This window comes from Phytophthora infestans, genomic scaffold (genome assembly GCF_000142945.1).
Source record: "Phytophthora infestans T30-4 supercont1.9 genomic scaffold, whole genome shotgun sequence".
Taxonomy (NCBI): domain Eukaryota; phylum Oomycota; class Peronosporomycetes; order Peronosporales; family Peronosporaceae; genus Phytophthora; species Phytophthora infestans.
In genome coordinates, this window is record NW_003303750.1 from 362,912 (window position 1) to 389,693 (window position 26,782).

The following is a 26,782-nucleotide window of genomic DNA, read 5'->3' on the forward strand; positions in this document are numbered from 1 at the left end:
GGGAGCCCCTGCTCGACCGCCATCGTGTTCTTGTCCTCGCCTCGCGGCGAGGAGCCTTCGTGCAACAGCACTGCACAAGCCGTGCAGAGAGGGTCATCGCTCACTCTGTGTACAGCCTGCGTCGTGGACGACCGGTCCACGACGGTGACGTGGGGCCAGTCCTTCTGGGCAACCAGGAGGTGGGTGAACACCTCGCTCACGTCGAAACCGCTGCGGTGTTTAACCGAGCGGGCCAACCAGTCAATCTCTGTTTGATACCGTGACAACCACGGGATGCCCAGGATACAATCAAATGCGTAGTTCATCTTAATCACGAGGAAGTCGTCATTGCTGCGAAAGCCGTCGAACGTGTACGGCAACGTGATCTCGCGCCGCGCGACGTGGCGCGGCTTTCCGTCAGCAAGCTTGACTACAACCTGTCCGCGACCGTTGCGGACAGCGATTTCGCTGGGTAGCGTCGACAGACACGACTCACGGAAGAAGTTGTTTGTCGCTCCTGAGTCCACAAGCGCGCGTAGTGGACGTCGGGCGCCGGCGACATGGAGGCTGATGATGATCAGTCTTGAGTCGCCCGACGCTGTGGTGGCATTGAAGTGTGCGTGTAGCACGCGAGGGCTAGAAGGTTGGGTTGCCACCGGGGGACCCGGATCTTCATTCCAGCCAGTAGGGCGCCCCGCACCTACTGGCCTTGGCCGTTTTTTGGGTGATCGGTAGGAGAGGCATCGACAGTATGCGCGAGTACTGGCGCGGGCGCGCGGCACTCAGCCGCGCGATGTCCAACCTTCCGACAGCGGAAGCAAGTGAGGGATCGACTGGGACGACCACCGTTCGCACGAGGGGCTGCACGACGGCGGTTGCTCGACGCGTCAATCGCGTCGATCTCCATCGGCTTTGGAGCTGACTCTTGAGCTTCCGCGGGCATTGGCCCGCGCATACGACGCCGCCACAACGTAGTCTTCACGAAAGTGCGAGAGCAAATGCCTTCTCGAGAGAGGAGGGTTCCGCTCGAGTCAGACAGTATCGCGTTATGCCTTCACGCATGCCGAACACAAAGACGTGGACTTGAGATGCCATGTCAATCGGATTGGTGACGATGCAGGATGCGAGGTGGCGTGTCTTCTGGACGTAGTCGCGCATGGTCATCTTGCCTTGTCGCAGAGCGAAGAACTCTGCGCGCACTCGGGACTCGTCTTGTGGAGGCTCGAAGGCGAGACGAAGATCACTCTGGAGGGCCTCCAGGATGGAGAACGCATCGTTGTTGACGACCAGTTTGCCGAGTGCCCACTCCTTGGCTTTCCCGGCCAGTCGGGAAAGTAAGAAATTAGCTTTCGCTCCTTGCGCCTCGATCATCCTCGAGGCGATAGCGATGTCGATTTCGCGAAACCAGCGATTCAACGGAAGGCGATTTGCTCCTTCACCGGAGTAGGTTGACGTCTCCAACTTGACGATGTCATTCTTCGAGGAACGCGAGGGAGACGTCGCTCGCCGATTCGCGTCGGCGAGCTCGCGTTCCATGAACTCTTGAGCTGCTTGACGTTGTTGATCGGGAGTCGCTGAGCTCAGCAGCGACGCGACAACAGCCTCACCGGACACCGCCGCAAGGCGGTGAAAGGCTTCCCACTCGACACGAGTGAGATGAGGGAAAGCAGCATGCTCCAGGGCTGACCCTGAAGCTTCAGACGTCTGGCCTTGGCTCATTGTGAACTTGGTCATGGGAAGAACTACTAAGTGCTACCAGGTGTAACGGGCCTAGAATGTCCGTTACTAGCTTACACGTAATAATGAGGAAGCGTGCAAGATCCACGATAGTGAAACCAAGTGTTTAGTCTGAAGGAAAATCAACTCTGTTTTTATTTAGGTCCAGGGCAGCTTGCCCTGACCACTCAAATACACGTCAACCCCTTATTGGCTGATAATGGGTCTGGCTCCCCATATATCAACCAATAGGATGACGGCAGTTCAGCACACGCTAGCCGTGTGCTGCTGCACCTACTTTTGTAATATAAAGCTACCTACTTATGTAATGGTGTGACCCACTACACCGGGGTTGTCTATACAAACCGCCGTCTGATCCATGTTAAACAAGCCGGCATATTTGGTATTGTAGGAAGTATGAAACACGCAATCTTTTTCAACAGCAACATTGACTGAATTAGCGAAAGCATCAGCAACGTCCTAGTAGTAAAACACAAAATAGACATTTTATATACAAAATTAAAAAAAAACACACACAAGCTTAATCGAGAAAAAAAAACTTGCATGCAAAAATAGAAATAGATCACAGCAAATTCACCTGCATTTCGTTGCGAATCTTGGTGCCTTTGTGGGTAATACGGCGGACTACAAGGCGATTGCGCTTGAGGAAACGCACTGTCCACGAGCGAAGAGCCGTGTATTGACGTGCAGCAGCAAAATCGCCGTCAAACTTAGCGATCATCAGCGTTAAACACTTAGTTGTCAGACATAACTTGCGGTTTTTGCTAATCTCTTCTACGTAGGATAGTAACCTGGTCACAGAGGCTTAGTTTTTATTATAAAGTGCATTTTAGAGCAGCAGGTGCACTTACTTTGCTTCTAACACAAAGAAGCGAGCACGTAATGCCTGGTGGGCACTCGAAAAACGTAGCACTTGCCTCCAATCTTTTTGTCTGCAAGAAGGGCGGCGCGTTTTTTTCACCTATACGCAGTCGAGCGATGCACCGACAAGCTCGCTGCCACTACTGATACGGGAGCTGCCTCGGCTGCTGTCACTCCCTTTCACATAGCGTATATAAAAGTTAGTTTTGTATCATATTTGCGTCCTATAGTACTAAAAGTATTACATCTTACTTTGAGCTTTGTCCGATTCGAGTTCTTAGGTCTTCGGGGCATGGGGGCCGGTTGGTTTCTGCTGGACGGATGTCATCGGCACCCCCTCAATAAAAAACCTAATGAGGTTTTTCACACTCACCCATTCAAACCTGTCGCACTGGGCCCGATAAATACGGTAAGTGCGTCACTCCTGTAGGGTCGACAATTTACGATTAGAGATGTAGATATGTTGTATTTACATAGTACGTGAATTATTTTCGCTTCGCACAATATTCACGGAGATTACATCAGGCTCAAAGCTTGCGACTTGGATTTTGTAAGAACAATAGAGGTTTCGGATTTAGGAATAAAATAAATGAAGTAAAAATGTTTGAGTTTTGAAATACCACACAGCTAATAAAAATATCGCGATTTCTTTAAAGCAAATTTCCGCTAACTTTTCCGACCTATCACATTTACTTCGTCGAACATCACACCTCATTCGCCGTAGCAAGTTGCACCTACCCGTTTCCTTGCTGTCATGGGTCGAATCGCGCGGTTGGAGCTCGAGAACTTCAAGTCGTACGGCGGCTACCATGTCGTAGGGCCGTTCCACCGCTTCACTGCCGTCATCGGGCCCAATGGCAGCGGCAAAAGCAACCTAATGGACGCGATTTCCTTCGTCTTAGGTGTACACTCACGTCAGCTCCGCTCCAATCAGCTACGCGACTTGGTACACAAGGCACCGACTGACACTGCTACCACCGGTCGCTCAGCGTTCGTGACGCTCGTGTACGAGCTCTCAGCGGACGAGACGCCGCCTTCCAAGTCTCTGGCGGCGCAGAACCAACAGAAAGAAGTAAAATTCACGCGTCTCATCTCCGAAAAAGGCGCCGGCTCGTACCGTATCGACGGCCAGGACGTGAGCTCTGAGGGCTACCAGAACCAGCTGAAAGAGATCGGGATTTTAGTCAAATCTCGCAATTTTTTAGTATTTCAAGGAGAAGTCGAGTCTATTGCCAGTAAAAGCCCCACGGAGCTCACGAAACTGTTCGAGCAGATCTCCATGTCTGACGAACTGAAGAACGAGTACGAGCGGCTTATGGAGGAGAAGGATGCGGCCGAAGAGAGCACAATCTTTGCCTATAAGAGGAAAAAGGGGCTGGTGGCCGAGAAGAGACTCGTGAGGGAGCAGAAGGAAGAAGCCGAGCAGTTCCGACACAAGCAAGACGCTGTGGTGAGGTCATTTGACACTGCGGTCATGGATGTAATTTCTAATAGTTGTGTGGCTATATGTGTTAGAATGATCTTCGCGTGGAGCATTATTTGTGGCAGCTTTTCCAGGTAGAAGACGACATGACACAGCGAGAAGAGACGGTGAGACAATACCAGGGCGCTCGACGTACTTGCTCGCAGAAGGAGGAAGATGTGGCTCAGACGTACCGTGAGAAGAAGAAGGAGTTGAACGCCAGTCTACGCGAGGTGAAGACGAATCGGAAGCGGATTCAGGACTTGCAGAGCGAGATGGAAGACATCCAGCCACAAGTGATTCGTCTACGAGAACAGACGCAGTATTCCCAGAGGAAGATTGTGGAGTCGGAGACGACGGAGAAGCAGATGAAGGAGCGGCAGGAGGGTAAGGCCAAGGAGATTGAAGGCTTGAAGACGGATTTGCAGGAGCTGGAGAAGGTCAAGGCGGAACTCGAAGCGAAGCAAGCCAAGGAGGCAAGTCAACGAGGCGAGGAAGGCTCGCTAGTCTTGGAAGGCTCTCGCTTGGACGAGTATCATCGCATCAAGGAGGCTGTACAAGTCAAGACCAACTTGCTGCGTAATGAGCTCGAGTCGATCTTACGTCAGCAGAACGCAGACAAGAACAAGGTGGAGACTTTGAGTCAGGAGCGTCAGGAGAACCTCAAGATGATTGAAATGCTGAGCGACGACCTCAAACAAGCGGACGAACGTGTCGTCAGTATGCAGTGCGTCATTTCCGACACTGAACGCGACATCGCTGACGCCGAGAAGAGCTTGCAGACTGCGGACGACGAGAAACGTGGCCAAGCGGAGGAGAAAGAGAAGCTGACCAAGCAGTTAGAACGCGTTAACAACAAGTTACGCGATCTCAAAGACGATAAACGACAGTCACAAGCTGAGGCGAGGAGAGCAGACACGCTGGAAACTCTGAAGCGACTGTACCCTGGCGTCCGTGGTCGTCTTGTAGATCTCTGCAAGCCGACTCAGCGCAAATACAACATGGCGGTGACTGTGGCGACCGGCAAACACATGGACGCGATCGTGGTGACTGACTATAGGACAGGCCAAGAGTGTATCCAGTACCTTCGAGACTCGCGTGCAGGCAGCGCTCAGTTCATCCCGCTGGATAAAATTCGAGTGAAGCCGATCAACGAGCGCTTCCGTGGCTTGGGCAACAACATCAAGATGGTGGTGGATGTGGTGCAATGCGACCCGGAGAACGAGCCAGCTCTGCACTATGCTGTGGGCGATACTGTTGTGTGTGAGACGATCGAGGTTGCTCGTGATCTTTGCTTCCGTCAGAATGAGAAGTTGAAGGCTGTGACGTTGAATGGGATGGTGGTGAGCAAGAATGGCAGTATGACAGGCGGGAAGACGCAGAACGACTTGCGTCGTGCTGGTCGCTGGGATGAGAAGGAGGTCGAGGCTTTACAACAAGAGAAAGATAAGCTGATTGACGCCATCCGTGCTATTGAGCGTCATGGTGCGTCCTATGCCAAGCTACAGACGCAACGTACGCAGATCGAAGGACTCAAGAGCAGACTCACACATGCCAAAGCTGACCTGGTGATCACGGAGAATAAGAGACCAAAGATCCAGCTTCGAATTGATGAAGCTAAGAAGCGAGTGAGTGAGGTGATTGAGCCGGAGCTTGGCAAGTTTGCAGCCGCTGTGGAGTCTCGCAGAGCTAAGATTGACGCGCTGCAGGACCAGATTCACGGAGTCGAGGACGAGATGTTTGCCGACTTTAGCGAAGCCATTGGCGTCGATAGTATTCGCGTCTATGAAGAAAGAGTACTGAAGAGACACCACAAGGCGATGGAGATGCGCCGTAAGATTACGGAACATGAAGCGAAGCTGCGAGCACAGGTGAGGACGCAGGAAGGTACGGGAGGGATCGTTTGAGCGGGCCGCTAACGTTGTCTGCTGTGCTAGATCGAGTATTTAGAGTCGCAGGACTTCAACCAGCCTATGCTGGCAGCGAGAGAAAGAGCGACGCGAGAAGCGCAGCATTTGAAGACGTTGGTGGAAGAGGAAGCGGCTCTGATGAAGACGTTTGCTGTCTTGCGTAAGGAGAGAAAGGAGCACGAAGCTCTGCGGCAGACTTTGTCGACAAAAGTGGAGGAGCTGGAGAAAGCACTACGAGAAATTGGCAGCAAGAAGGCCAAGTACGAGCAACGGAAGGGCAAAATCCAACGAAGGATCTCGTCAGAGGAGACGGTGCTGGAGCGTCTGAAAGACCACAAGACGGAGCTTTTCAAACGTGCAGCGTTGGATCAGATTAAACTGCCAACTGTAGCTCGCTCTGGCTCCGAAGACATCGAGATGGAAGATGCAAGTGCGTCCAGTAGCCTCGAGAACACGGAACTTCTACTGGGAGCTGACGCTGCCAACCGACAAGTGGACTTCTCGTCGCTTTCGGATGCTCACGTCGTGGTGGATGATAAGGAATTCGACGAGATTAATGCTGACTATGAGAAGCGGATTGGTCTTCTACTCACTGAGCTGGAGCAGATCCAACCAAACATGCGCGCATTGGACAAGTTTGACGTGATCCAGAGTCGAATCGGGAAAGAAGAAGAAGAACTGGATCGTATCAAGCAACAAGCTCTGGACACGGCGTCCAAGTTCGAGAAGGTCAAGCAAACTCGTCGTGATCGCTTCATGGAAGCGTTCACGCACATTTCAGGAGTCATCGACTCGACGTATAAGCAGTTCACCAAGAGCTCCAAGCATCCGCTAGGTGGCACTGCGTATCTGAACTTGGAGAACACGGAAGAGCCGTATCTTAGTGGGATGAAGTTCAACGCTATGCCTCCGATGAAGCGATTCCGCGAGATGGACGAGCTGTCTGGAGGCGAGAAGACGGTGGCTGCTCTTGCGTTACTTTTCGCCATCCACAACTACCGCCCGTCGCCGTTCTTCGTGCTTGACGAAGTGGACGCTGCTCTGGACAATGTGAACGTCAACAAGGTGTCGACGTACATCGCCAACTGCGGCTTCCAGTGCGTCGTGATCTCGTTGAAGGATTCGTTCTACGAGAAGGCGGACGCGCTGGTTGGAGTCTGCAGAGACATCACGTTACAGCAGTCCAAGTCGATGACTCTGGATCTCACCAAGTTCGACTAAACTCTACGCACTAATTATTTTTTTTGCGTTTGAAAGAGAAGTTTACAATTTTTAAGGATAATTGAGTTTTTTATGACGTTATAATGCTTGCCCAAAGCGAGTTTTTGATGAATATTCCGCTTCTTTTTGTACCAATTCCTTAAGACGATGATCTGCTGCTGCTTGGGCTCTTGAGAATTTGCCATATCGACGTTCCTCGTAGAGTAAAAAACATTCGGCGAGTCGGATCTGGGAAGGTAAGTCGACGGTCGCGTGGCTGGGGGCGAACGCGGCTGAATCGAGTAGAACTGCGAGATCTCGTTCCTCAGGCATCTCGATAGTCCAGAAGACGCGCATACTTTGATCCAAACCTCCGATAGTTGAAAAGGGGTTTCGACGAGGTAGACGCACTCCATCCATTGCAGCAGTGGCGAGTTGGCTTTTACTCACGAAGTCAAGATCGCTGGTCATTTTCAGAGCGTAATTCAAGTTTCGCCAAAGAAATGGACGTGTCTGGAGCATGCAACGTCTCCATCCGGCTATAGCATTCACTGTAGCTAAAGAAAGCTCTCGAACTCGAAGAAGGGCTTGTAACAACTCGACGCTTTGGTCGTCTTCGAAGCAGCAGCAACATCGTAACAGCTCGTTCAGTCCGGCTTCTCTTGCCACGATAGAGCGCAACACAGCCAACTCCTCTTCCGATAGCAGTCCTTCGCAAGACAAGGCCTTGGTGCTTGAATATTGCGTGACTGAACTGGAAGGCTGCTGTCCTCCATCATTTCTCTGGTTCAAACCTGACATGGAAGGCTTCAATACTCGCTTAAAAAAAAATATTGTGAGCAGTCGGATGATTATCTTAAATCTCCTGGCATCCAAATGATTTTTTATTAGCGACACTATTTCTTAGCATTGCAGCAATATCATTCTGCCAGTATGACGCCATTTATTTGCGTTGGTCAGCAGCACGACGTCGAATCTTTTCCCATGTCGTGGGTTTTACTGGGGTATCCTCCTCACTAGGCACTCCAAAGAAATAGTCATCTTCGTCGTGGCGCAGTGCTGGGGTATTCTTGTCGGGTCCTGCGCGACGATTATCACGAGAGTAGTGCGCGTATGGGTCACGAGAGAGAGGAGCACTGCGGTCTCCAAATTCCGACGCATCGTCAGACGCGGAAGGCTTTGAACCAAAGAAAAATGGTGCGCGACTTCCGCTGTCGTTGGGCTCTCCAAACGCCTCATGGTCACTGGCATTGGACTTCTTCTTGCGTCGTGGAGTGTCTAGTCCAGTAGTACTGCTGGGAAACTCATGGTCATTCCGATGAGGAGCGGACGGGAGAGTCGTCGTCGGCTTCGAATCAAAGCTCGGAGGTGCATTTGCATCCTCGTTCCACGAGTCACTACAACAGAGAAAAACATAGTGAGCACTCGGCAACAGCTCCATTGATAGCCAACGTACGTGGCAGACGCTGAATGTTTAAATTTCTGGTTCAACTCCTGCACGAATGAATTGTCTGGTATCTTTTCCATCAAACTTTCATAAAATAAAACAATGAGTTTTCACTAACAACTTGACACTTTTCCACATTCTACTCACATGGTCCTGGCCCGAGTCGCAAACGGCGACTTGTCCGACGGCAGCATCAACAGGTCCGAGAACAAGTCCCGACGGATACTAATGATACCGTACGAAGCTCCAAACAAACCACCAGCTATAAAATAAACAGAATTTAGATACAAGTACCTTGATGCTACCTGTACCATACTTTATCCCTACTCACACATCATTGCGAAAGCCCCCGCCACTCTTTTCTGGTTCTTCGAGAGTTTCCAGAATCCAGCCATTACTGTGGAGCCGAGAAGCGCGCCTAGCGCCGCGCGGCGTCGCCCCATATTGGCGTAATGAGCCAAAATCTCCATCTCGGACTCCGTCCTATGATATTAATATTTGACCGTGAGTATGAAGGATGGACAACGAAATTTAGATAACGAGTTGTGCTACATACTTGCCGATAAAAGACGCGTCTTTGTCTTTGGACATCTCCACGCTCAGCGTGCGGATGGCATCGTCCACGGGCACCGTCGACAGCATTTTGGGATTACTTTGGACTGTGGGGTTTATACGAACACTACATATGATTGGGAGAAATTGAAATGTCTTTGGCGAATAGCAAAACAGAAAAGTGTATCCATCCGGGCTTCAACTACAGTTAGGAGGCGAAAAATTCGTTGACGAATACCAGTAAACTTTAAAATTGCTCTTGACAGCAGAGCTAGTTTTCGTATTCAAATCGTAGTCAAAAATGCCCTCACTTCTGCACTACGACGCCTTCCTCTGTCAAGCGCTTGTTAATCTGCTTTTCCACATACGCGAAAAGCTCAGGAATATGATCGGGCAATTGACATGACACAAAACACTGTCGACCAGTGCGTCTCGCGAGTCTCTGGGCAATTTGCTGCTCTTCCATCTCCGGGGCCCCCACAATGGACGTGATGAGTGGCATCGGGCTGTAGCGCGTGGCGATCGCCGTCGACAGCGATCTACGCGCAATAGATCGATTAGAAAATACAGTAGTACACATATAGTTTGACATTGTGTCTTGTACCCAAGACGAGGCTTGTCGGTCGCGGATCCCATCCACACGAAGATGCAATTGCTCAGCAGCCAGATCTGCACAAGGTAGTTCTGGTCCAGCAGCGTCCCGGGCAGGTCGATAATGCGCAGCCCGGCGCCGTCACTCAGCTGCAGCTGCTGAAGCTCCTTGTCGACAGTAGCTGCGCATATAATACAGAGGTTAGTGCGTGATGCAAGCACAACACTCGTCGGCGCTACCTACGCTCCATTTTGCTTGGGATAAAGTAAGAAAAAAAGGTTTTTTGAACACTGATTGGTCAATAACTTTATCAAATCACCGATAATGAATTTAAGACCATCGGTCACCTACTAAAAGCAACATGTCGGCGGATTTGAGTCTGGAGGCGCTGGAGTCGCGGCTTGTGACGTTCACACAGCAGCTACAGAACATCCATGAGCTTCTGCAGAGCGACCCGACAAATGCTGAGTTCTTGGGTATCGCCAAAGACCTCGTGGAGGTCATCCAGCTGACCAAGGAGGCGGTGCGTCCGATGCGGAATGGTTTTTACTATAATTTCTCTACCTAATTCGAAGCTATTTGCTCCAATTTATTTTACAGATCGATTTCAAGGTAAATGCTCCATTGTCCTCCCAAATTCCAGAGCCACAGAAGCCCCAGCAACCTCGTCAGGAGTCTTTAAATCTTGGTACGTGACTTTGTTGCTGCAAATATGAACGAAACACTGAAAATTTCTCGGCTTCCGTGATATTTTAGAGCTGAAATATATACCTGGCTCAGTGGTCGAAGCTCTGCAGCAAGGAGTCTGGTATCCAGCTCACGTGGATTCGGTAACAAGTGACGGTAGCTACAACGTCAAGTTCCTGGGCTTCGGCACCACTGCTGAGCTTAAAGAAGACGCACTTAGAGCCGTTGAAGTGGACGAGGAAGAAGCTGCCAAGCTGCCAGCTAAGGAATCTATTACAGAGGGCTTCAAGTGTCAGGCTAAGTACTACGCGGACGCTGTAGTATACCCCTGTTCGGTCACAAAGGTCACCGAGTTGGGCTTTCAGGTGCTGTTTGACGGCTATGGCAACTCGGAAGAGGTCCCGTACGAGTATTTGAGACCTACAGTGCTGCTGCAGACGGAGGTAGGCGCTGATACCGCTCAGACTAGCCCTACTAACGCAGTTGATGGTGCTACTGCGCCTGCTGATGCTACTACAGCGCCGAAAGTGGCTCCGGCAGTGATCCACAAGGCCATCAAGATTCCGGAAAACCTGCAGATCTTACCTACGGACACGGAAGCTGAAAAGGAACGTAAACGTAAACGTATCCGTGCGATTAAGAGTCTGAACCGACACAAAACCATTGACAACGAACGTAACATCAAGCAGCACGACTGGAAGGCGTTCCAGCACAAGGCCAAGAAGAAAGGGATGAAGAAAGGTGTCAGTGGAGTGCTCTCTAAGCGCGGTTCGAGTATGTTTGCTTCCCCCGAGACGGTACAAGGTCGTGTGGGTGTTGTGGGCAGTGGCCAAGGCATGACGAGCTTCCAGGATACACGGATCAAGAAGCCGAAGCACTCTTAAAGAGAAGGTAGGCGACGTGTCTAGGTAATTTCACTGCAGGGGGCCTGTGGTCTTTTATTGTCTGCACTTCCTAGTACATCGCAGTTGACGCAGTTTGTGGTTCCCTTTTTTGTATCAGTTGTTTTCAATTCTTGTGCAGGACTCAGACGACGTCCTCGGCGGTACTTAAGATGCTGCCGTGTTGACGACGTGCCGAGCCAGTCAATCGTAGACTGCTCTCTCTGCTTTTAGCGCTGGCGTTTGAGGTTCCGGAGCCGGTACGTGACCTATCACGTCTGGAATTGTTACGCAGATCGTGCTGGGAGTCGTCACTGCGTGCTGCTTCGAGGATATCCGGCTCACTCCACCCGTGGCCTCCAAAACGTGGGGTTGAGCTCCTTCTGCTTCCTGTTCTTGATGAATTCCCATCTGGAGGTGAAGCCATGATCGTTCTCACTGGCAGCGTCGGTAGCAATAACGTTGCGTCTGTCGACAGCAGTTGGTCATCGAATGGCGACTGCAGCTCCACGACATCTGTGTAGCCTGCTAGAGACGAAGGTCGTCCAGTTGACGAAGCGGAAGATATCGGAGATAGAACCGCCATGGCCCCCAAACTCGCGTCGAGATCTCCTTGGTCTTCTTGCTGACGACGCTGAAGACGTCGCTGTCGAGCCTCGTTCTGTTGGTGCACTCTCAAGTAGTTCGTGAGCTGCTCGAAGCTCTGTTCATAGCCCAACGAGGCATTAAAGTGATGCACCATACTTCGTGAGAAGGTGTAGCGCTTCGCCAGATCCACTTTGTGTAGCGACAAGAGAATGGGGACCAGCAGCTTCCCACGGTCCTCTGCAAACGCTAATTGGTCGGCTAACAGATCACAAATCGCGGACAATGGGGACAGCACAACTAGCACTGCCGAACAAGCCAGGATAGCGTCTTTTGCAGCGAGTTGTCGGGTTTGGACGGGTAGACGAGAAACAGGCTGCTCAGAGCCGCCCAGATATGCCCCAAAGCCTCCACTTTGAGCCTCAGCCTCGTGATCTGACGGCTGGTGTGCGTATTGTACCGCAGGGACAGTTTGGTCAACGACGCAGCGAATGCCTTGCTTCAGTAATGACTTCTGTAGACGCAGACAGAAGGAACGATGGAAATCTCCATGTGCGATGAACACGAACGAGTCTGTGGTTGACGTAAACGCCAGAGATGAAGCAAGAGAATCGATCCTTCGTAGAGGACGAAAGAGTGGCACATTAAGTGGACCTTCCGGAAAGCTGATCTGTGCATCGGAGTCTTCACACTCGCCAGCGTTTCCAGCTGCTGCAGGGATTCCACAGAGTCCTTTATCTTCTTCTTCGGGGTAGCACTCGCTATCGTTCCGCCGACTTCCATGACGAGATGCATCGCCATCGGCTCTCGCGTCAGTGTCATGACCAGGTAGTTGTGCTTGTTGTTGCTGTCGCTCTTGACGTCGAGCGAGGCGTGCGCGATGCTCTTCGATCTGATCTTGAATGCCGTCGAGGAGCATCCGCAAACAGTGGCAAAAGGCCTCGTCGTTGTAGTCCGGCACAAGCTCGAGGTTGCTGGCAACACGCTTGCCCATCATATTCGTCACCTCGGTGTCATCGTCCTCGATTCGAAAGTCTGACTCACCCTCATGAGAATCTGTGTCTTCAATGGTATGTGAACTGGTGCTTGTTATCATGGGCACAGGACTCTTCGCAACGTCACCTTTATCTTCGTATAGCGAATACGGGGCGTGCTCGCTGCTTTTCACGACATAGTTATGCTTGACTGCAGGTCGGAAGTCAATCACCTGACGAGTCCACAAGTAAACCTGCAGCTCCTCGGAGATCTCCATGTCTTCACATTGAATCGCCACGACTGGGATGTTCTGCATCTTAGCAAACGCCAATTCCTTCATGCACCACTGGGACTGCGGATAGTCTTTCGTCAGTACCGCCAGGACCAACGCACTGCTCTGAATGCCTCGTGCAATTTCCTGACGCCACACGGAGCCGCCGGTGATACCTGTGGGGCCCATTGTATCGATCCAAGTCGTCACTCGCTGGCGTTCCAGCGCATCTCGAATCTTACGAGCCAACGGAGCATGCGCATGACTGTAACTGATCATCACATCGCGCTGACCTGCTTCTTTCTTCACAGCAAAGCGCAGAGCTGGTGACCGAGCGCAATCAATCGCTCGTTGGCCTAGGAGATTGACAGCAGTCAAGCTTAAACCAGCACGCACGAACAACACAGCCGCAGTCTGGTTGCGTCGCCGTAATGCCACATGAAGAGCTGAATCTCCATTGCTAGTCCGCGTGGCATGCAGATCTACAGCGTAGTCAAGTAATAGCTGGAAGATACGCGGGTCCAGGCCACGAGCAAGTGATCTCTGTCCACTCAACATGACGCCAAGACCCCCTTCCTCGTCACCAGGGTCGTCACAAACTACATCATCCTGCACGCGGTCGGCACTGAGCTTGTCTCGCTTACCTGTCGTTGTCTTTGCTCCTCGTTTAATAGACGCACACGCTCCAGCCGCGCATATACAGAGCAACGGGTCACCTTGAGCGTCACGGACGTTAACATCAGCACCACTCTCCAATAACGCCTCAACAGCACGTGTGCGGTTCAAAACGCAAGCCCACGCCAAAGGTGAGCGTCCAAACACGTCCCGTGCGTCCACGTTTGCTCCATATCGCATGAGAAGTCGAATGATACGAGCATGTCCACGCATGGCAGCCCAGTGGAGAGGAGTGCGACGGAAACAGCCAATCACTTGTTCTCCCAGCGTGTCTGGATCCGCTCCGTGCTCCAATAAAAACGCCACTTCATGCCGTCGTCCACCAGCACAAGCATCGTGAAGAGGAGTCAGTCCCACGTCTCCGCCGTACTTCTCCATCTGTCGAGCCACAGCGGCGTTGCCTGCAATCCTCGCAACTTCAAACGCTGTAAGTAACAGTCCATTGGCGTCTCCAGGCAAAGCAAGCGGGTTGCCACCAGCATCAAGTAGCAATCGCGTGCACTCCTTGTCCACAGCCCAATAGAGCGGCGGTGTGGCGAATCGTGGGTGTGTTGATATCGCCGGTGCATCAGGCTTGGCGCCATAGCGTAGCAGTAACAACGTGAGCTCGACATAACCCATTGTTACAGCTACATGCAGCGGAGTTAACAATGTGGCTTGGAATAGTCCCACAGGACCAAATGGATGCGACGCACTTGCAAGACCAGGAGCTGCACCGCCATTCCCCGCGCCACCTCCTGCTGAAGCAGTCGCGACTACACCTGCACTGGAACGACGCACAAGGAGGAAAAGAAGGCGGAACATGACCCGATAGAGCCACGCTAAATCTAAGCGTAGTAGCTCCAACTTATCCAGTTGTTGGACGTCAAAGTGGCCATTAGCAAGCAGTTCACGGACGACTTCGATCTGGTCAAAAGCTACAGCCACATGCAGCGGGTTGCGCTGTCCTCGAGCGAAAAGAAAAACTCCTCCCAGGTTCCACACGCGCGGCTCGTACCACTCTGTTGCGAATTCGGGACCAGAAATGCTGACAGCAGCTTCCAGTAGTGCTCGCACTTGTTCAACATCCCCACGTTTCGCAGCACCGTACAGTGCTACTTTAACGTAGTGGATTTGATTCCTGATACTGCCCTCAGGTACTGTAGCTTTGCCGTTTTGATCCTCTTGTGCTCCATCGTATCGATTTCCTCGTGCTGCTTTTCGTAGACGCTTACAACGCTTCCAACACCCCCATATTGGAGCTGGTAGCCACGCGTAAAGAGGTGTAGCGAATGATTTTTCAATGTAATCGAAGCGAGAGTGACCCGGTACGTATCCACGCTGGAAGAGGAAGTGCAGATGAAGTCGGTGGAACAGCAAGATCTGTCTCCATCGCAAGATATAGGCGAGAACTGCCACGAGTTGGACAGCGAGCAATAGCAAGAAATAACCGGTGGCGAGTTGTCGATCGCATGCAACGAGCATCTCGGAGATGCTTCCGGATTCCGATGGCACGAACATCACCACCAATAAGAAGATAAGGTACGGGATTTCAATCACCACAATGATCTCGCATAGCGTGAATAAATAAGTCTTCTCGAATCGCTGATGCTCTTTGGTAATATCTGCGACTGCCGAAGAAGGCGTCACGACAGACGACGGCTCGTCATTGACTGATGACGTTGAATTGACTCTGGAATAATCTCTGTGTGCACGTTGATACAATCGGCACGCCTTGGAATTCAGCGCAGGTAGACAAAGCACCACATTGGCCACCATTGAGTACGCGTACATGTCCAGAAACTCGATAGAGTGGTCGTGACAATGCCTTTCTGCGTCATGTCCTGCACCTTCGTCCTTATGTGACAGAATGGCTGGTACGACGACGTGGTTCAGTAGTTCTCGCAATAAATACACCGCCACAATGAGCGTTGAGTTGGCCACCATCCTGGCACACAAATACGTGTTACTGTCTCTCTTAAGCCACGGGAATACACACCACAAAACACGTCGTATCCTCGTGTAGCACCACCAGAGTTTCCTGACCCGCATCTGTCCACTTGCGTCCACATAGTAATGACACGACGGTAATGCTGTATTGCCACAATCGCCAATATCCACAGCACAATTCACAGGAGGCGTCGACTGCTGCTGCGTCTCGGAGCTGTTAGAATGTCTCGAAGAGCGTGCTGAGACGGCAGAGGGTGCCGCTCGTCGGTGCCACTTGCTGTGGATATCCGACGTCGTCTCCGAGTGTCTGGAACCGTGTGTTCGACCTGCGGAGCTGGCAGAGATCTCTCTCTGGGTATGGGGTGATGACTCAGCTACATCCATTAACGAAATCTCGTAGCTGGGCGGCGAAGGGCTACTGTGAACGTCACTCTCGCTGGTGATTGGCGCTCGTCGTCTGGGCGAGCGTAGCGCGTGGAAGTAGCTGGAGATACCCAACGACTGCTGTACAGGCTCAATGATGGACGAGGAGGAGGAGCGCGACAAGTTGGCGGCCTCATTGTTGCCACTAGGCTCGGAGCTCGACGGCATCGCCGCAAGACTGCTCAGCTATAGAGCTCAGCTACGCTCTCTGGATTGTCGAAGCTGTTGCAGTTCGCGCGGTCTAAAACTGTATGTTCGATCGAGCTATTCCGCAGCGGAAATCTGCTGGATTACGGGGACCTCTTACTTATGAAGTAACGCAATGGCCGTTGCGCTGTAGGTCTCCTGCGCAAATTTATTACTTCGAAGTAAAGTACCGGTATCTACTGAGATCGTGGATTTTCTACTTAAAAGCTACTTATTAAAAGCCCCGAGGTTTGATAAAATTTTAGCCAATCACACGTAGTTTTACTTAGAATTGCCAGATCGAATCCTTCCCTCTCGCCATGAAGAAGCTGGTGATCAAGCCGTACCGCCAGAACATGGGCATGGACCAGGCACGCGCCCAGGAGATCTGGACGTCGCTGCGCACGGCCATCTACGAGATCTTCTCGCACAACGCGAGCCTATTGTCCTTCGAGGAGCTGTACCGCAATTCGTACAATCTGGTACTTCACAAGCACGGCGATCTGCTCTACAATGGCGTCGTGGACGTTATTACCGAGCACCTTCAGAGCGTAACACAGCAAGTGGCCGCTGTATCGGACGATATGCTGCTCGTGGCGCTTAACGACCAATGGGTTGATCATCAGATCGTCATGACGATGGTGCGCGACATCCTCATGTACATGGATCGCACTTACGTGACGCAGAAGCGCAAGCTGCCAGTGTACGACAACGGGCTGTACATCTTCCGAGACGTCATCGTGCGTCACGACAGTATACGCGACCGACTGCGTGCTCGACTACTGCTCAGTATCGAGCGAGAGCGACACGGAGAGCTCATCGACCGAGATCTCGTTAAGAGCGTACTTCGCATGCTCGTCGATCTCGGTGTGCACTCTAATACAGTGTACGAGAACGACTTTGAGAAGTTTTTTCTCGATACGACGCTGGATTTCTACCGAGCTGAGGCCCAATCCATGTTGGATGTGGCTACATGTCCTGAGTACTTGGAGAAGGCCGAGCAGCGGCTGAATGAAGAAGGAGCTCGTGTACTGCACTACTTGAGCCCGTCCACGGAGCATAAACTGAAGACGATCGTGGAGACGCAGCTGATTAAAAACCAGGCCAAGGCGCTGGTGGAGATGGAACATTCCGGGGCTGTGGCACTATTCCGAGACGGTAAAAGCCAGGCACTACGTCGAATGTACTCGCTGTTTCGACGTGTACCTAGCACGTTGCCTGAGATCAGTGAGAGCGTGTTCCAGTACATTAAAACGCTGGGCGACGAGGTCGTCAAGACTCAGTCGAATTCGGAGACGGCGTTGGATGCGTCACAATTTGTGGAAAAGCTATTGGCATTACGTGAAAAATTCGTGGGTTTCTTGTCGGATTGTTTCTTCGACGACCCACAGCTCCACAAATCTATTAAGCAAGGGTTCGAGGCCTTTATGAACACTAACACAGTGTGTGCCGGGTATCTAGCACACTATCTGGATGAGTTGCTGCGCTCTAAGAAACGGTTTGAAGAGGAGATGGACACGCGGGTAACGCAAGTCATTGCATTGTTCCGGTATCTACAAGACAAGGATGTGTTTGAGGAGTTCTACAAGGTGTTACTGGCTAAACGTCTTCTAAATAGTCGCGGTACTTCGGACGAAGCGGAGAAGCTCGTGATCTCGAAACTCAAGGCCGAATGTGGCTACCAGTTCACGTCCAAGCTAGAGGGAATGTTCAAGGATATGAGTATATCCAAGGATCTTATGGAGCTGTACAGGAAGTCCGGACACGACACCCGAGGTACCGGTTTTGGTATCGATATGTCTGTCGCCCCTATGCCGCTGTCAGTGCATGTGCTCACAAGTGGCTTCTGGCCCACAGAGATGGCTCCAATGTGTGCTCTTCCCTTGGAACTTGTCCAGATGACGCAGGCCTTCGAGTCGTTCTACTACGCACGACACAATGGACGGAAGTTGGCGTGGATGGCAAACATGGGTACAGTAGATGTCCGAGCCATGTTTTCAGCGGGTCTGGAGGATGCTAAACGTCGTCATGAGCTCAACGTATCGACGTACCAAGCTGTCATCTTGATGCTGTTTAATCAGCGCTCGGAATGGCGCTTCAAGGAGCTCCTGGAGCGCACACGAATTGACGTAAAGGACCTGAAGCGACACCTCATTTCTCTCTGCACTCCCAAGTACAAAATTTTGATCAAGAGTTCGAAGGGAAAACGTATCGACGAAGAGACGGATACATTCTCAGTGAATGACTCGTACAAGTCCAAGCTGCTGCGTGTTCGGATACCGCTAGTGTCTCAGAAGGAGACGTCGTTGTTGCCAGCCGTGGCGTCAAGCACGAACAATGCAGCCGATGCACTGCCACCTACAGTCGCTGAGGACCGCAAGCATCTAGTCGAGGCCTCGATCGTGCGTATCATGAAGACGCGCAAGCAGATGCAGCATAATCAACTTATCGCTGAGGTTACGCGCCAGATGACTGGACGCTTCACGCCGTCCCCACAACTCATCAAGCTGCGCATCGAGAGTCTGATCGAGCGCGAGTATCTCCAGCGCAGCATCACGGATCGACGAATGTACAACTATTTAGCTTGAGAAGTACTGTACGTGTCCAATCTGGTGACGCTAAAGACACGAGAATGCCTTACAACTAGCAGCAATTTTAGAAACTGAAAGCCGATCGGAGCTAGACCATCATAATTGATGTGCCTATTGATAATAAAAGAATCTACAGAGCAAGTTCTGGGGGTTATTTACTTATCTGGTTGGTGTTTTATCGCCGAGCATGGCGTCGAAGCTGATGTTGATAGGGTCGCTCGACTCCGTGAGCTCCAGCATACTGATGGACGAGTTGGATCCTCGTTGACGAGTGTCGAAGCTGCCGTCACTGGAGAGTGCACCCAACGCCGGGTGTTGCCGCATCGCTCTTGAGAACGACGGCGCTTGCTCCTGCATCCGTTGCACCTTGCCATTCTCCGCCACTTCCACCTCTTCGTCCGAGTCAAAGTCGTCGTCCTGGATGCCTGCGTACGAAATGTGTTCGTCTTCCTCGTCCAGATCGTCCGTGATCCGTCCGACGAGCGTCGAGAAGTTGCCGATCATCGACTGCGAGAGACTCATGTCCGACGTCACACTGCGAGTGGTACCCGTCGTCTCCAAGAAAGTCTGCGAGAGTCGTGTAGGAGGCAGCCCGAAGTTGGACATGTCGCTGCGTGAGCTCGAGAAAAGACTGTGCGAGTTTGGGCGACGTCGACGCAAGCTTCCCTCGTTAACTGGGCTCTGGAAGGATGGATGGTAGGACCCTCCAGTCGACATGAAGCTCTCCCGTAAGTCTGCGAAGCCTCCTCGAAGCTGTACGTCGCTCCCATTGCCGCCGTTGAAGCTACGCAGCTGGCCAGCCGAGTTAAAGCTGACGAGTTGACCGCCAGAGCTGAAACTGGGCAGTGGTCCTCCGATGCTGATACCGTATACTTCTTCTCGTAGAGCGTCCAGCAGATGTCGCAGCGACTGACGGAAGCCCATCATGTCGCCCTTGGTGAAGAAGTGGAAGAACTCGCTGCGTGCCAGACTGTACTTGATGTCGAGAGTGAAGTCCATGCGGTTCACCACCACCGGCAAGATCTTCTTGCCCTTGTCTTCTGCAAACGCGAGCTGGTCTTTCACCAGTTCACTGGCCAAAGTTTTCTCCGACACGAGGACGACAAACGCCGAGCACTTGAGAATCGCCTCCTTGGCTTCGTGGATACGCACCGACATGTCCTCGTTCCTCGAGAGCACGGGGCGCTTCGTCCTGGACTTGTCCAGCTCCTCCTCCGTGTCCTCTGCTATCGTCGTGGCCAGCTTCACCATGTGCTTGCGATCCACGTAACATCTCAATCCTCCCTCGCGACACATCTCAGCACACAACTTCCGCACGAATCGCTGGTGGTAGTCGCCATGGCTGATAAACACAAACTGCTCGCCACTCGCAGTAGCCGTGTGCAGTTCCTGGAGATCTTCCACAATGCTTTCACTTGTATTGGGCTCCTCAGCACCGTTCGAGTCTCTCTCTGAGATGGCATTGGTGCGTCCTCCACGCTTGGGCTTCTCCTTGCTAGTAGCTCGATGGAAGTAGTACCCTCCCGTATCCAGAATGATACTATCCGACACGCCACAGTCGTCCACGAAGCTGTTGGAGCTGGTGCTGCTCAAAATGCTCAGATTGGTGCCGTTGTAGTCGTAATTGAGGCGCAGACCTCGCTGACTACCGGAGAAGACGCCGGTAGACCCGATAGAGCGAGACGAGCCCGGTGCACCGCGACGACGACTATTCCCGATCATGACAGGCATGGTCGCGTCATCGCCAAGCTCGTGGATCGACGAGCCGTTCGAGTCGGACGTCTGGGAGTAGAAATTCGGCGTATCAAACGCTGATAAGGCCAGTGCGCGCTCGTCAAACTTCATGGAATCCATGCCGTACGTGTGGGTGGAGCTCATACCTGAGGCCACGTGGTGGAGACGGCGACTGCGCACGCCGCTGGCTCCGTGGCCCGATCCGGTCATCGGATTTGTCTCCGCACGTCGCATGTTGCGCTTGATGTTGTCCTCCTTGCGCTTCTCGATCTCGTCTCGCATCCCATCGAGTAGCATCCGCAGCTGGTTCTTGTACGCGTCCTCGTCATATTTGTAGCGAGTTTCCTTCTCATTCACCTGCTCCACCTTCGCAATGGCGCTCTCGAATGGAACAAGCTGACGCGTGTACAGATACACTTGAAGCTCCTCCGAGATCTTGGCGTGCTCAGTGGAGATGGCCAGGATAGGTGTACCCACCTGCTTGGCCAACGCCAGCTCCTTCAGACACCATTCGGACTGTGCGTAGTCTTCTGTTAGGATACAGAGCACCACTGCAGCATTCGTAATCCCCCGTGCTATCTCCTCTCGCCAGACAGACCCACCACCGATACCGCTAGGATCCATGAGGTCCAGCCACACAGTGATGTTGGCATCTTCCAGAGACTTACGCAGCTTTAACGCGAACTCCATGTGGGAATGCGTATAGCTGATCATCACGTCTCGAGTTCCTGCTGCACGTTTGATCTCGAACTGCAGCCTGGTGGACGTGGTGCAGTCGATAGGCCTGAAGCCATCGTGGTTCGTACGCATGATGTCTCCGCCCATACTCAGCAAAGCCAAAGCTGTCTGTTGATCATCCAGTTTGACTGCCAAGTGCAGTGCTGTATCTCCAGTCAGGCGGAGTTGGTGGTTGATGTCGCCCCCACTCGCCACCAGCGCCTTGAACATATCCACGCTGGTGCCTCCCGCGCAAGCTGCACACATGATGGGCGTCATATCTCCATCATCCACGATCGTCGGGTCTGCCCCGTGTGCCAGTAGAACGCGCACAATATCCACACGATTCACACGAGCAGCCCAATGCAGAGCCGTGCGTCCATGGGCATCCTGGAAATTCGCATTGGCCTTCGCAGCCAGAAGGATCTCCACTGCCCCCACTGCGCCATTGACAGCAGCCCAATGCAGCGGCGTTCGCTTGTTCAGTCCAACGTATCCCAGCTCTCCTAAGACGTCCGGGTTCACCTTCTTACGCAGAAAACTCCTGATCGTAGCCACGTCATCCATCGCTGCTGCTGCGTGCAGTGGCGTAAGCGCCACATCGCCGCCCCAGTCTTCCAGAACTTGTGCAACAGCGTAGTTGCCTCTTAAATACGCGAGCTGCAGCACTGTAATTGTGTTCATATGACCGGGATCAGGGATCGCAAGATGATTGGCACCAGCTCGTAGCAAGACGTGCACGATCTCTGGGTGGTCAGCGAGGAAAATAGGCGGCAAGCGGCCCTCGCAGCGATACGACGACTTGGAGCACAAGTTCACATCAGCTCCATGGGCAATCAGCCATCGCACAGCAGCCAGACGCCCCGTACTCACAGCACAATGCAGAGGTGTCACCAGCGTCGTCTTGAACACGGAGCTGTACGTCTCGTCCGCTGAGACCACAGGCTTGGGGATGAAATAACTCGCGAGATACCAGAAGAGATCGCCCGTACTGAATCTCACACGTGAGACCTTATCAAAGGCATTGACGCGGAAATGCGCCTTATACAGTAAGTCCATGGCTGCAATGTTGCCTTGGTACGCAGCTACGTGCATGGGGTTCTTCATAGCGAGTCCAAAGATCCCAAACACCATGACAGGATCGGGGTATAATTCTCGAGCAAAGCTCTCGCCAAGATGCAGCTTTGCGATCCGAATTGAGCGTCGAATAAGCTTGAGATCGCCCAGCTGAGCGCCTCGGAACAGCCGCTTGCTAACGTCCTTGACGATCGTTGATCTGGCTGGAGTCGGCGTCGTCTCATTGCCATTGCCGTTCTTCTGTTGCTGCCGCTTCTTGCGCTTCATCTTGGAGCGCAACATATGCGCCTTGACGTCTCCAGTCTGGTCGCTCTCTTTGAAGGCTCCTAACTGCATCTTCAAGTGTTCACGGAAGCGAGCAAACGCTCGCATAAGTACGAACAGCAACCAGAACATGACGATAGCACAGCCACAGAACACGTAGGCGGGGATGTTGGAGTCGCAGTCCACGAAGATCTTCCCACTTGCAACGTAGTAGACCAAGAAGCCGAGGATCAGAGCTTCATACAGGAAAATCCCCACGCCCACGAGCTCACAAATCTGCAGACAGACGGTGCGTTTGACCTTCTGTAGTCTCCCGCCTCGATCAATGCGATGCTCTCGTCGGAACGGCTCGAAAACTCGCAAACCTGATGCTGGCAGCCCCAGGATAAACACTGCCGGGAACAAATGATACACTAACGCTGCTAAAGCCAGGGAAGTTGAGCAGCTGGGCTCGTTACTGGAGACCAGAACTTTCAACGGAGAGCCCACATACAACTTCCCATGGCGAATATCGTCCGCGTCGGACTGGTAGAAGTAGAAGAAGCCCAGAGCGACGATGTCTCCCAGCACAATCAGCTGAGAGAGGCGTAATAACCTCCTCGAGAAGTAGGAATTGCTCTGGAACTGGCCGTTGAGGTATCTCTTGGGTAGTTTGGGTAGAACAGAGTCCCGTATTTCAATAGAGCTCATGTGCATCGTGTGTTCTGTAGCGCCATCCTTACTGCTCTGGTCGGTGTCCTTCCGGGACTGCTCGATGTGTTGCTGTTCCTTGTGTTCCACCACATCGGCGTCGTCCAGAGTGATGGTTCTGGGTCCTAACTGGAGATCGTGCGCCATCCTGTCCGCTCCACTGAGTCTGGCGCCTGAACTAGGACGATACGTCGGCGCGACTGATGGTCCCGACTCGGCGTCGCTATTGTACGTGTTCTGACGAGAGAACTCCTGGGTACGGACCTTGATGGGCGTCTCCAGTTTGGCGTATTGCGTCTGCGCGTCGGGTGTGTCCTGCTCTTCTTTGTGGTCGGTTTGGACTGTCAAGTTAGCGTTAGGGTCCATAACCTGTTATTGAATGCCCCAAACGGGGCTACCGGAAGGCGGTGCTCGCTTGGCGAGGTGATTCGCTTTGTGCTAGACTTCCTGTTACTTGGCAAATGTATGCGGAGACCTGCGCACTCTCCTGGCGTTGGAGACTGGCATCGTTCGGTCGCTCCGTACACCTCTGTGGAACAGGCTCAGCACGGCGTAGACGGGACGCCTCATTATCTGACTGGAATCGGTGTGTACGACTCACATGGACGACGATGGACTTGGCTCCTGTTCCTCGCTTGACAGGAGCTTGGGCTGCTGCGGTCGTATGGTTATCGGCGCCCATTGATCGTCACTTGTTGCCATAACTGCAGGTTGATGTTTGACCGCATTTGGTATTTTCCGCCCTTTATAAACTGTAAGGTACAGTTACAGACTGCAGAGTCATCTGGACTGCTGTAATTGAGCACGTCTCCACTTTTGTTACTTCGAATTACATGTACGGCTTGCTGGGCGCGACGATCGAGGACAAACATGTAGATACCGTATCATTCTCAGCGGCAACGTGGCTATTGACAATAATAAAAAGCTGGCTGAGCCGTACCATGGAGAAATGACCTGGAACGTCAGAGCGCTCGTTGATATATGCTGCCCCCTCGACTTTGTGGGTGTCTCCAAGCTATAATGCGACTCACCTGCATAGAGAGAAGACGGAAGAGCACAACAAAGCTCCATTTTCGTCCCCGTCTCACCCTGTAATAAATACATAAGGAGCGGTGGCTACATGTATGCAGTGGGGGAAGCAATACACCTGTCCATGAGTAGGATACAGGCGTGCTGTTGTTTATTGCACCGCTTTATGGGCCACCTCGTCGGCACGACTCCCTTGACCGTTCGCAGCGAGCTCCTCTGCTTCAAGCACCTCGAGTGGCGTCAAAGGCTGGAAAATGGACAACACGACCGACACGAACGTGCGCAGAATGATGGCTGCGCCGCAGAGAATCGCCCCGTAGATCAGATACACGTCCACGAGGTACGTCTTGTATAGCGGCTGCAAGTTACGCATCGGTAGCAAGTGACGCGCTCCAAACTGCGCAACAGCCAACAGTTCGTTCACTGCACGGTCAACGCCTCCTCCAGTCTTCAGCAGCTTTCCGAGATGCTCAGCATTGGCTTTAAAGTGTTCGTGCTCGTCCACCAGCATCCTATTCACTGCGTCGCGTAGACTACTTTCAGAAAATGATTTCCCATCCAGTTGTAGACCAGCACCCGCTCGCACTACAGCGTTCACGCCTTCAACTTGTTCTGCTGAGTGAGGTAGACCTAGAACGGGCACTCCAGCAACGAGCGCCTCTTGCATACTCGCAAAATCTCCTGCGGTAACCAGTAACTCTATCTCAGGCGCCAATGCTAACACTGTAGCTTCATCCAGTCCGTCGCCCAGGAACATGACCGAGTCTCGAGGACGTGAGCGCAGATCGAACGCAGCCTGCTCTTGTAGTGTGATTTTCCATAACAGTCGGGCATTCACGGTCTCCAAAGCGTTCATCTGTATACCGTAACCATAAATATACAGTCAAGACACCGTAATTCAACACTAACAAATGGCACAAGACGTACGGTGGCTGTAATGAACTCGGGGGTCAACGGTACGTCAGTCTGGAAGCTGATAAATATCAGCGGTTTGTCTTGATGTTCTGGCGCCTCTAACCACGTGGTCAGTGCCGCTGGAAAGCTGCTGCGTCCATTGGCTTCTTGACGCTCGCGTTGCAGCTTGTGCGACTGTAATAGACCCACCATTTTGAATTGAGGTGCCATCGGACGCGCTTCATCCAAACCGAAGACCGAGTTGACTAGCACAAGCGCGTGGCCGTGCATCTGATGCTTGCTATCGATGGCTTCGAGTCCGTGTTCTTGCCGCACGGCGTTAATCTCTTTATACACATGCACTAATTGCAGTCGGAAGCGCAGACGGTAGTAGCTATTCAGACATCGTTCCAACACGCTCGTTTTCTAAAAAAAAATCAAATACATGTAGAAACGAAGAATATCACCATCAAAAGTTAGTATTCCCAACATCCTTTTCATCCCAATGTTACAGTTTTTTCGTACGTGCATGGTAAAACTGGAGAAAGGCGCGGGGATGTATGCCGGAGGTGAGTCTATGTCAAACAGCAGGTGCGGGTCATTCACCACGTAGGGTAATTGCAGTCGATGGCAGGCGTCAAAGCCCGCAAACGTGAATCGATCCACCACGACCAAGTCCGGCCGCTCATCTTCAAAATCTTCTAGCAGCGCTCCGAACATTGGGCGTTGGAATGAGGCATAGTAGCGTAAAGTATTGGCGTAGCTTTCATAAACTCCGAGACTGTGGAGTTCGCTCGGGTCCAATGCCGTTGCCCGTCCTTTGCCTACGATATTCCCCAGAGAAATAAATTCCAGTCCTTCCAGATCGCTTACCCATTGGCGACAATTCTCGGGTAGTGCGAAACCTACGCGCACACCACGGGATAGCAGCGACTCGGCTAGATGCTTGAGTGGCAGCACCTTATCCAGAACGGGGATGCTCACTAAGACGATGTACAGGTCGCTTGAAGTAGCCGCTGTATTGTCAGTTTTGCTCTTGGAAGTGGCGGCGTTGGTTGTGGCCCAGCAGCAGATAAAGCCCAGCGTCAACAAGAGCCACGCGTTCGATCGCCATTGACGCTGCAGACGCGAACGTAGACTCGGCTCTGGAGTGCGAGGCTTGGAAGAAGGCGGAGAAGAGGTCAAAAGCTGCACGCGCTGGATGTGAGTGGACTGTACGGCCACGGAGCGCAGCCCCGCGAGCCCCAACAGCTCCGACTCGGCCATTAGCTCGCAATTGGGCGACTATAGTGGCGTTTGGCTCAATTTGTGAATGTTGGCAACAATGTTTGTATCGAAAGGGATCCCCGGTACGAGTCACTACTCATTACGCTTTTAAAGTGAGGTGGTCCGCCCAATTATTACGTTTGGCAAAATGTGCACTATCGAATTGTT

The 26,782-nt window shown here is 52.3% G+C and overlaps 8 protein-coding genes across 8 annotated transcripts; 3 read left to right on the forward strand and 5 right to left on the reverse strand.

Moving 5' to 3' along the window:
• Positions 1-3,331: 3,331 nt before the first annotated feature.
• PITG_05757 (structural maintenance of chromosomes protein, putative) lies at positions 3,332-7,170 on the forward strand (the record flags this gene model as incomplete). Its single annotated transcript, XM_002997967.1, has 3 exons — positions 3,332-4,027; positions 4,093-5,910; positions 5,977-7,170. 3 exons carry the CDS (start codon positions 3,332-3,334, stop codon positions 7,168-7,170), a joined length of 3,708 nt encoding a protein of 1,235 aa, XP_002998013.1.
• Positions 7,171-7,248: 78 nt separating this feature from the next.
• On the reverse strand, positions 7,249-7,950 carry PITG_05758 (uncharacterized protein; the record flags this gene model as incomplete). Its single annotated transcript, XM_002997968.1, has 1 exon — positions 7,249-7,950. One exon carries the CDS (start codon positions 7,948-7,950, stop codon positions 7,249-7,251), a length of 702 nt encoding a protein of 233 aa, XP_002998014.1.
• Positions 7,951-8,092: 142 nt separating this feature from the next.
• PITG_05759 (uncharacterized protein) lies at positions 8,093-9,238 on the reverse strand (the record flags this gene model as incomplete). The annotated part of the gene is made up of 4 exons (XM_002997969.1): positions 8,093-8,546; positions 8,744-8,858; positions 8,928-9,079; positions 9,153-9,238. The coding sequence occupies 4 exons, from the start codon at positions 9,236-9,238 to the stop codon at positions 8,093-8,095; spliced, it is 807 nt and encodes a 268-aa protein (XP_002998015.1).
• An 863-nt stretch (positions 9,239-10,101) lies between these two features.
• On the forward strand, positions 10,102-11,311 carry PITG_05760 (uncharacterized protein; the record flags this gene model as incomplete). The annotated part of the gene is made up of 3 exons (XM_002997970.1): positions 10,102-10,263; positions 10,341-10,428; positions 10,497-11,311. The coding sequence occupies 3 exons, from the start codon at positions 10,102-10,104 to the stop codon at positions 11,309-11,311; spliced, it is 1,065 nt and encodes a 354-aa protein (XP_002998016.1).
• Positions 11,312-11,580: 269 nt separating this feature from the next.
• Positions 11,581-16,334, reverse strand: PITG_05761 (uncharacterized protein; the record flags this gene model as incomplete). Its single annotated transcript, XM_002997971.1, has 5 exons — positions 11,581-11,586; positions 11,748-12,955; positions 13,016-13,147; positions 13,262-14,443; positions 14,510-16,334. 5 exons carry the CDS (start codon positions 16,332-16,334, stop codon positions 11,581-11,583), a joined length of 4,353 nt encoding a protein of 1,450 aa, XP_002998017.1.
• Positions 16,335-16,672: 338 nt separating this feature from the next.
• On the forward strand, positions 16,673-18,940 carry PITG_05762 (Cullin family protein, putative; the record flags this gene model as incomplete). The annotated part of the gene is made up of 1 exon (XM_002997972.1): positions 16,673-18,940. One exon carries the CDS (start codon positions 16,673-16,675, stop codon positions 18,938-18,940), a length of 2,268 nt encoding a protein of 755 aa, XP_002998018.1.
• Positions 18,941-19,102: 162 nt separating this feature from the next.
• On the reverse strand, positions 19,103-24,107 carry PITG_05763 (uncharacterized protein; the record flags this gene model as incomplete). Its single annotated transcript, XM_002997973.1, has 2 exons — positions 19,103-23,766; positions 23,909-24,107. 2 exons carry the CDS (start codon positions 24,105-24,107, stop codon positions 19,103-19,105), a joined length of 4,863 nt encoding a protein of 1,620 aa, XP_002998019.1.
• A 498-nt stretch (positions 24,108-24,605) lies between these two features.
• PITG_05764 (uncharacterized protein) lies at positions 24,606-26,614 on the reverse strand (the record flags this gene model as incomplete). The annotated part of the gene is made up of 3 exons (XM_002997974.1): positions 24,606-25,310; positions 25,382-25,774; positions 25,874-26,614. 3 exons carry the CDS (start codon positions 26,612-26,614, stop codon positions 24,606-24,608), a joined length of 1,839 nt encoding a protein of 612 aa, XP_002998020.1.
• Positions 26,615-26,782: the final 168 nt, after the last annotated feature.